At 59.0% G+C, this 9102-nt stretch overlaps 1 protein-coding gene across 2 annotated transcripts in view; it reads right to left on the reverse strand.

Moving 5' to 3' along the window:
• ZBTB17 (zinc finger and BTB domain containing 17) overlaps positions 1 to 9008 on the reverse strand; it is an 11026-nt gene extending 2018 nt beyond the window's left edge. Inside the window, exons 1-16 of one of the 2 annotated variants that reach the window (XM_027668786.1) lie at positions 8910 to 9008; positions 7353 to 7451; positions 6796 to 6892; positions 5469 to 5675; positions 5152 to 5337; positions 4723 to 4884; positions 4528 to 4644; positions 3898 to 4136; positions 3675 to 3817; positions 2915 to 3215; positions 2539 to 2626; positions 1973 to 2089; positions 1770 to 1890; positions 1522 to 1652; positions 1212 to 1427; positions 441 to 530 (exon numbers count right to left, since the gene is read on the reverse strand). In XM_027668786.1, coding sequence (XP_027524587.1) covers positions 441 to 530; positions 1212 to 1427; positions 1522 to 1652; positions 1770 to 1890; positions 1973 to 2089; positions 2539 to 2626; positions 2915 to 3215; positions 3675 to 3817; positions 3898 to 4136; positions 4528 to 4644; positions 4723 to 4884; positions 5152 to 5337; positions 5469 to 5675; positions 6796 to 6892; positions 7353 to 7358 — 2221 coding nt within the window. In that variant the 5' untranslated portion in view covers positions 7359 to 7451; positions 8910 to 9008. Of the gene's footprint in view, positions 1 to 440; positions 531 to 1211; positions 1428 to 1521; positions 1653 to 1769; positions 1891 to 1972; positions 2090 to 2538; positions 2627 to 2914; positions 3216 to 3674; positions 3818 to 3897; positions 4137 to 4527; positions 4645 to 4722; positions 4885 to 5151; positions 5338 to 5468; positions 5676 to 6795; positions 6893 to 7352; positions 7452 to 8439; positions 8537 to 8909 lie in introns of those variants that run through there. The other variant, XM_027668788.1, reaches the window with a different exon arrangement.
• Positions 9009 to 9102: the final 94 nt, after the last annotated feature.

Below are 9102 nucleotides of genomic sequence, written 5' to 3' on the forward strand. Positions count from 1 at the left end.
ATTCCCTCTGTCCCATTCCCGGTGTTCCCATTCCCTCTGTCCCAATTCCCTCTGTCCCATTCCTGGTGTTCCCATTCCTGCTGTTCCCATTCCTGCTGTCCCATTCCCTCTGTCCCATTCCCAGTGCCCTATTCCTGCTGTCCCATTCCCACTGTCCCATTCCCACTGTCCCATTCCCGCTGCTCCCGCTGTCCCATTCCTGGTGTCCCATTCCCGCTGTCCCATTCCCGCTGTCCCATTCCTGGAGTTCCCATTCCCGCTGTCCCATTCCCGCTGTCCCATTCCCGCTGTCCCATTCCTGGAGTTCCCATTCCCGCTGTCCTATTCCTGGCATTCCCATTCCTGCTGTCCCATTCCTGGTGTTCCTGCTGTCCCGTTCCCGCTGTCCCGTTCCCAGCGTTCCCATTCCCGGTGCCCCATTCCCGGCGTTCCCAGCTCACCTGCCTCCTGCACCTGCTTCACAGCCTTGGTGATCTCGGCCTTGAGTGCCTCGGTCTCGTCCGCCGTCACCGCGGCCGCCACGGGCACCACTGCGGGACAAGGGGACGAGGGTTCGGGGTCCCGCCTGGGCAGGACCCCCCTCCCTGGGCCCGGGAAGGGCTCCCATGGGATGTGGTTTCCCAGCCTCGGGGTGTTGTACCCTTGGATAAACCTCCAGTGACCGGGGGATGTTCCAGGAGCTCTGAGATGCCCCCCGTTGATGAGCCTCACTTTGGGGTGGCCTCTGGGAGCCCTAAACTGCCCCCACAAACAGATCTCCTTTTTGGGGTGGCTCTTAGGGCCCCCCCAAGCTGCATCCTGTGGATAAACCTGCCTTTTGGGACAGCTCTGAGACCCCCAAGCTGCTCCCAGTGGATAAGTTTTCCCTGTGGAAGGGCTTCTGGGACCCCTAAGCTGCCCCTAATGGAAAAAAATCTCACTTTTGGGGTGTCTCTTGGAATCCCGAGCTGCCCCTTAGGGATTCACCTTCCCTTTTGAGACAGTTCTGGGACCCCCAAGCCGCACTCCATGGACAAGTTTCCCTTTTAGGGTGGCTCCTGGGACCCCCAAGCTGCACCCCCATAAATAAGCCTCCGTTTTGGGACAGCTCCAGGATCCCCCAGCTGCATCCCATGGATAAGCTTCCCTTGTCAGAGGGTTCCTGGGACCCCCCAACTGCTCCCCATGGATAAACCCCCCTTTGGGGACCCCCGTGGACGTTCCCAGCTCACCCGTGAGCTGCGTGACCGCGGTGGCAGCCAGAGCCTCGGTGGCCAATGTCACCATGTCATCGGACGCCACGGTGACAATGTTGACCTCGTCACCTTCCTCGGGCTCCAGGATTTTGATCCCAGCCTTGCCCTGGTGCACCGTCTTCACGTGGGAGCGCAGGTTGTCCACGCGGTTGAAGCCCCGGCCGCACTTGTCACACAGGAACGGCTTCTCCCCTGGGGAGCAGAGGGGGATTGGGGGCTGGGGGGTGACCTGGGGGGTGGTTTGGGATTCTGGGAGGCACAGCCGGGCTGCTCCAGCGGGACCCACCAGTGTGGATGATGATGTGCTTGGAGAGGTCGCCCACGTTGACAAAGGCCTTGTTGCAGACGGTGCATTTGTGGGGCCGGATGTTGTCGTGGTGACGGATGTGGTTGGCCAGCTGGCTCGACTGGACGAACCTTTGGGAGCAACACCCTGGTCACAGCAACCCCTGGCACCTCCAACCAACCACCCTCCCGGGCACGGAGGATGAGGGCAGGCGTGCCCATCCCGGTAATCCCGAGGTGGATCCTCACCTCTTCCCGCAGCGCTCGCACACGTAGGGCTTCTCCCCGGTGTGCTGGCGCACGTGGGCGATCAGGGAGCTCGCCTGCGTGAAGGCCTTCCCGCAGATCAAGCACTGGCACGGCTTCTCTCCTGGGGAAAACAGCCAGGGCAGAGGTGGTGGGGAGCGGTGGGAAGGGCGGCTGCAGGGGGCAGGGAGGGAGGGTGTCCGTACCGGTGTGGATGCGGACGTGGCGCTGCAGCGCGCCGGGGTCGGCGAACTGGCGCTGGCAGTGCACGCACACGTAGGGCTTCTCCCCGCTGTGGATCCGCAGGTGGCGCTTCAGGTTCCCTGGGAGCAGGGCAGGCTCAGCTGCAGGACACAGCACCCTCCCTCCCTCTTTTCCCCGTTCCCAGCACTCCCTCAGGAAAGCCTGTTGCTGTTTAGCGAGCGGGGACTGCACAGGGATGGAGGGAAGTGGTCGCACAGGATTGTGTCGGTGGGGACAGCCAGGACAAGCACCCAGTGTTTGAGGGGATCAGTAGAGTCCACTGGGAGCACCCCAACCCTCTGGCTCTGCAGCAGATAGGGAGGAGATGGAAGGAGCCATCCCCATCCCCAAAGTCTGAATCAAAAGCTCCTTCCCAGGCTGTGACCCCATGGGGAACAGCAGGAGTTCACACAGCACAGCCACAGGGAGAGGTTTAAACCTGAAATGAAATCCTTCCTTGGGCTCTGATCCTCCACCAGAGCACTCCCTGTCCCCTCTAGACCATCCAGAACCCCCATCCCTGTGCTACCTGACGTGGTGAACTGCTTCCCACATTCCCGACACTTCAGGGGCCCGTCTGCGATGTGGATCTTCAGGTGAGCCTTCAAATTCCCCACCTGGGGATGGAGAATGGGATGCAGAGAGCCCCAGATCACCCCACTGCCCTCTGGAGTGACCCCAACCCCTGTGGATCCCTTTTGGGGTGGCCTCTGAGACTTCCCAACTGCACCCCATGGATAAACCACCCCTTCAGGACAGCTCCAGGACACCCTCGGCTGCACCCCATGGATAAGCTTCCCTTGTGAAAGGATTCCTGGGCCCCCCAAACTGCACCCCATGGATAACCCTCCCTTTCAGGACAGCTCTGGGACAGACCCCTCCCTTTCCCCCTCTCCCCAACACACCTGGTTGAACTTCTTGTCGCAGTGGGGACACTTGTGCTCCTTGTCGGTGTCGTGGGTCTCCAGGTGCCGCATCTTGGAGGTGGGGTCGGAGAAGGAGCGCCCGCAGTAGTCACACTGGTAGGGTTTCTCCCCGCTGTGGACCAGCTGGTGCCTCTTGAGGTTGCCCGAGGTGGTGAAGAGCTTCCCGCAGTCCTCGCAGCGGTACTTGGCCTCCCCCGTGTGCCGCTTCTTGTGCAGGTTCAGGAGGCTGATGAGCCGGTAGCTCTTCCCACATTCCTCACAGCCGTAGGGCTTCAACGGGCTGGGAGGACACGGGAACATCACAATCACAGGGAGAACCAGTGACAAGGTCTCAGCACCCCAGTCTGAGCTTCACGCCCCAGCCAGACTCATCCGGACCCACAGGATGCCAAGGAATCATGGAATGGTTTGGGTTGGGATAGACCTTAAAAGTTCACCTTGTTCTACTAGACCAGGTTGGTCCCACCAGACCAAACCTTCAGCTAGGTCAGGTTAGTCCCACTAAATCAAACCTTCCACTAGATCAGGTTGGTCCCACTAAACCAAACCTCCCACTAGACCAGGCTGCTCCAAGCCCCATCCAACCTTGAACCAACCAGGGATGGGAAGTCCACAAACCACCATCTAAGGGAAGGACTGGGGCAGAAGGACAAATCTCCTGGACACCCCAACACAGCGATGTGTTTCCAAAGGATCCCATCGTTCCCAGCAAACCCCACGTTTTCCAGGCATCCTCCACCTGTGTGTCTTCTCGTGGGCCTTGCAGGCGGCTGGGTCAGAGAAGGCCTTGCTGCACTCCCTGCAGGAGAAGGGCTTCTCCCCGGTGTGGATACGGATGTGCCGCTTGAAGTTGCCGGTGTGGGTGAACTCCTTCCCGCAGTCCTGGCATGGACAGACGGACACTGTCAGTCTGGTGTCCCCGAGGCTCCCGGAGGTGCCGCTCGGAGCCGTGCCGGCCTCACCTCACACTTGTGTGTGACGGAGCCGTAGGCCTTGGACTCGGTGCGGTCGCTGTAGGTCCCGGAGCGCAGCAGCCGGGGCTCTCCCAGGTTTTCCTGCCCGGAATCCGTGCTCCCTGACTCGTTATCCTCAGCGTTCTCTCCGTTTTCCAACTGGGGAGGCTCTTCCTCGGGGATTTTAGCCTCGTCCTCCTCCTCCACCATCATCTCCCCCTCTTCCTCCTTCCTTTCCAGCTTCATCTCTGCAGGAAGGTAGAAAATGGGGATGCTGAAGTTTGGGAGCAGCAGCAGAGACACAAAACCCATCTGTATTTCCTAACTTAAGGAGACTGGCATTGGGCCTCATGGAAATCAAAGAGAGATTTGGGTTGGGAGGGACTTGAAAGCTCATCCATTGCCTCCTTTGCCTGGAATCACTTTGGATTTGCAAGGGATTAGCCCTAAATTCCAAAAGCCTGTACAGACAGAGGAGCATTTTCCCAACTCCCCTCACTCTGCTCCATGAAAGCTGCTCCTGGGAGCTCTGTGCCATGCAGCGTGTGCGTGGCAAAACCCACACTAGCACAAATAATTCCAAGGGAAATCAGGGATCAAGCCCTGCCTGATTTGTCCCAGCCCTGCTCACCAACACACCTCCTGTTCCGGTGCCATCCCTCGCCGTGGGGCTTCCACTGCCCACCACGCTCTCCGACGGCTGCGGGAGGCCGGGAATTTCAGCCTTGGGACCCTCCTGGATGGCAGATTCTGTCCCTGCAAACACCAAAGGATCAGGACAGGGTGTGCTGGGGGTGACAGTGGGATTTGGGATGCCATCCCTTGGTGACTCACCTTCCTGGCCAGGCAGCTGCTCGACTGGCATCTCGGGCTGTGCCGCAGCCTTCGGCTTCTCCTCCTTCCCCTCGGTGTCGGGAGGAGCCGGTTGGACTTTGTCAAGGTCCCCCAGTGCTTCTGCCACTGAGGTCTTGTCATCAAGCACGGGCTTCTCTGCTCCTGCGAGGGAAGAGGCAAAGCCATCCAGCTTCTGCTGATTCCCAAATCCCACAAAACTCATGGAAGCAGCAATTCTTTAACTGCTGGTGCTGCACAAGGGGATCAAACCCCACCCAGGCACACTGGATACACCTGGGATGTGAGTTTGGATGGTGGCCAGGGAGCATGAACAGATTAATTTTAGACTGGATAAATTCTGGGCTGGATGAAGCAGAAGTGGATAAATTCTGGATGTCCCTGGACGAGGGGAAGCAGGAGGGTACGTACCAATGCCGGGGGGCTGCTGGTTCCCAGGGGGATTTTCTGGGGGCACGGAGAGGGATTTGAGAGCGTTGCAAGCGCTGACAACCTCCTGCATCTGCAGGAAACCCGCCACAGCCAACACGTCCTCCACATTGTCGGGGCTTAGGCTCAGCTTAGCCGTGTACATGAACTCCAAAACCTGGCCCAGGCCTGCGAGGGAGGTAACACAACCAGAAATGAGCTCTCACCCTCAAAGTGCTCCAAGCGCTTGGAACAAGGTGAGGAGTCCCACACCCAACGTGTGTTTTTTACGGGATTCGGGATGCAAATTCCCGGCGCACCTGCGGCGTTGCTGATGTCCAGGTGCACCACGTCCTTCTGGTCCACAAAGAGCATCCTGAAGTACTCGCTGCAGGCGGCCAGCACGGCCTTGTGGGCCTTGAAGTCGATGCCGTCCACCACGAAGGTGCAGTCGCAGAGCAGCCCCAGCTGCCGCTGCTGGTTCAGCTGCTCCAGCACCTGTTTGCTGTGCTGAGGGAAATCCATGGCTGTGGGGAGGGAAACGGGGGGTCAGGAGGGTGCTGAGACCCCCCAGTGCTGTGTCCAAAGGACGGGACACAAAGCATCACGTGATCGCCCTGTTGGTTACAAAACATGGCCCTAAAAGGTGAATTTCAGCTCGTCCCCCACTAAACCCAACCCCAAATCCTCTCCCAGAACAGCCACAACACCAACACAGGGCTGGAAGGAGTTCATGGAACAGCCAACATGATTTGTAGCCCTCTGACAGCATTTAAAACACATTTATCGCTTTTCAGCCGGTCCAACCCCGTCCCTTCCTCTGGTTCAGTGGGAGCACGAGCAGCACAGTCAGAGGGAGCCTCCTCCTGTCAGCTGCGGGTGCTAGCAACATGCTGAGGGAAGGATCTTCCACCCAAGGATTGGTTCAGCTTCCAAAGTCATTCCCAGCATGGATGAAAAGCCAGGACATCTCCAAAAGCATCGGACCACACATGGAGAGAGGCATTTCCACTCCTGTTTGTTGTTGCAATGAACCTGTTGCACAACTTTCTCCCCAGACCACAGAGTCCTCGTTAACCAAACTCCCCCAGCCTGTCCCAGAATGCACCCCTGAGAGGCAGGAAAATCAGTCCTTTGGATGAAAATACTCATCAAAATACTGCCACATAGTATGGCCTTCTATGGTTTGCAAAGCTCCGGAAAAAAGGAGGAGGATTTTCCCAGCAGGATAAACAATGCATTCCGTGCTCAGAGAGCTCGGTGCAGCAGGACCTGAGGAATCACGATGGTTTGAGGCACTAAAAGCCTATTTTTGGGAATTTGTGGGAGGGACTTTGCATCTGAACAATGATTTTTAACGTTCCAGGATTGGACTCGCCTCAGCTTTGCTTCCCAGTTTTGAGAAGGAAGTAAAAATCCAGGAAATTTGGCTCCTCCCAAAACGCTTCCTATTTTCTGTGGTCTCCTCCACAGTTTGACGTTCCAGCTTCCTCGGAAGTGCAGCAGGGAGGTTTGGGTGAGCTCTGTATCACCCTCACCCAGAGCCAAGATCCCCCTTATCCACTAAAACCCCTGCCTCCAAGCTTTAAAAACCCCAAACCCCTGGACCAAGCCCCCAGACCAAACCCCCAGGATGGACGGGCTCACCCCTGTGATATCCAGAGGACCCAGGGCCAGAGGGCTGTGTCTCTCCTCCAGAGATTCCCCCTTTCCAGGTGTTCAGGTCAGTCTCTATACAGCCATCCTGGGAAAAATGGGATGAAAAGCTCCATTTTAACCCCCAAGCCTCGTGTGTTGAAGGCACTGAGACGCAAAGTCACCGACTCAGGGCAGGGCACCCCCGGATTTCACCCCGTGGGAGCAGATTCCCCTCCCGACCTCTCCCGATGTGGCTGTCGAGTGTCTCATTATCCAATTAATCATGGAAAAGTTCATTATGAGCACACCTACGCCCACCACACACAGACAAATACAGCAGCTGCAGTCCCAGGGAGCTTCCCACGCCAGCTCCGTTAAGCTCTCCCTAATTAACAATATCAACCTCTCCCCATCCCTGCCACAGGAACATCCACCTATTAAAAACATCAAAACCTCAATAAATTGGGAAAAAATTGTGATTTAAACATTGCCTTTCAGCGCTGTCACCACCCAGCCATCCATTCCCAGGGAGATGAAAGGGAAGGGAGGGTTTATTCCCTGCCTACCGTCATCTCCCTCCTCGTGTGTCAGCTCAGGGAACAACGTGGCCCCAACCCTCGCAGCCTCTGCCCACAGGGGTCTGTCCTCATTTCCAGGAACGGATTCTGCAAGGTTTTCCATGGAAAAAATAAAGTTAGGAGCTGATCTGAGCAGAGCAGCCAAGGAGGTGGTAATAATATGGATCATGGAACAGGGAAGGGCTGTGGAGCTTGTGGAGGGCGAGCTGTGAGGAGGGGGAAAATAATCACAAACAGGGAAAAAATGTGGTGGAAAGGAACTAAAATGAGAAAGACACGAGGAGGGGGATGAGCAGAGACACTGTGGACACTCCACAGTGAACAGACATCTCAAAGATCCCTTGGTTGTTTGGATTTCAGGCACAGGAATGTGCTGGTGCAGCTCTGGACATTGAGACATCACCTAAGTTTGAGCTCTGCCTTGAAAGCCCCCCGGAATGAGCTACAAACCCTTGGGGAAAAACTGCCCTTGGGATGCTGGCTGAGGGCTGGAATTCTGGGAGAAGCCTCTGATGCAGCAATGACACTGAGGAAATGCAGCTTGTCCGGGAAACGTGTCATCGGTGCCAGGGCACGGACAGCTGGGGGCGGGGGGGGCTGTCCCAACGCCAAAAACGCCACAATACAGGAGAATTCCCGTTTTTCCTGAGGTTTTCCCCGTCCCTCGGGTGTGGGTGACAGCCAGGGGGGGTTGGGGATGTGTCTGAGCCCCACTCCCTGTCCCCACGGGGGTCTCTGGGCGTCCTGAGGGGTTGGGGGCTGTTCCCCAAGGGGAGGCAGGGGTTTGGTCCCCCCATGGCTGGGGGGTCACAGAGGGCACAGACACCCTGGGGAGGGGGGGCTCCCCTCACGATGGGCAGGACCCCCTCGCTGCCCTCGCGACAGCCCCATTCCCGTCATGACAGCCCCATTCCCAGCCTCATTCCCCTCACGACAGCCCCATTCCCTCATGACAGCCCCATTCCCGTCATGACAGCCCCATTCCCGTCATGACAGCCCCATTCCCCTCACGACAGTCCCTCATTCCCCTCACGACAGCCCCATTCCCCTCATGACAGCCCCTCATTCGCCTCACCATAACCACGAGTACCCCCACTCCCCTCACGACAGCCAGGAGTCCCCCGTTCCCCTCACGACAGCACCCGGTTGGTCTCATGATAACCATGACTCTCCTGCTCCCCTCCCGACAGCCAGGAACGCCCCGCTCACCTCCAGACAGCCCCCAGCCCCCGTTCCCCTCATGACAACGCAGAGCCCCCCCGTTCCTCCCACCGGCCCCCCGAGCCCCTGTCGAGAGCTGGCAGCGCCCCATTCCTATCGCGACAGCCTGACATTCCCCTCCCGACAGCCGGCAGACCCCGGCCCGCAGGCCCCGGCGGCAGGACCCCCCCGCAGCCTCCCCTCAGACACCCGCGGGCCGCGCACCGGGGTGACCCCAAACCGCACACCAGCGAGCCGGGCCGCAGCAACCGCCCCTTCTCAACCCCTCTCTCCAGCTCCTGCAGCCACCCCCCCCCCGGGCCCCGGCGGCCCCCTCGGCCGTACCTGCCATGCCGGGCCCGGCGGGGCCTCGCCCGCGGCCCGCGGCCCTCACCGTGACACCGACCAGACAAAGGGCGCCGCCATCTTGGCGCCGGGCGGAAGCGGCGTCGCCCGCGGTCACGTGCCCTCCCCCCCTTCCCGCCGCCTCAGCAGCGCCGCCATGACAGTGCGGGGCGGGAGGGGCCGGAGGGGAAGG

This window comes from Corapipo altera, unplaced genomic scaffold (genome assembly GCF_003945725.1).
Source record: "Corapipo altera isolate COAL_440 unplaced genomic scaffold, ASM394572v1 332, whole genome shotgun sequence".
Classification (NCBI taxonomy): domain Eukaryota; kingdom Metazoa; phylum Chordata; class Aves; order Passeriformes; family Pipridae; genus Corapipo; species Corapipo altera.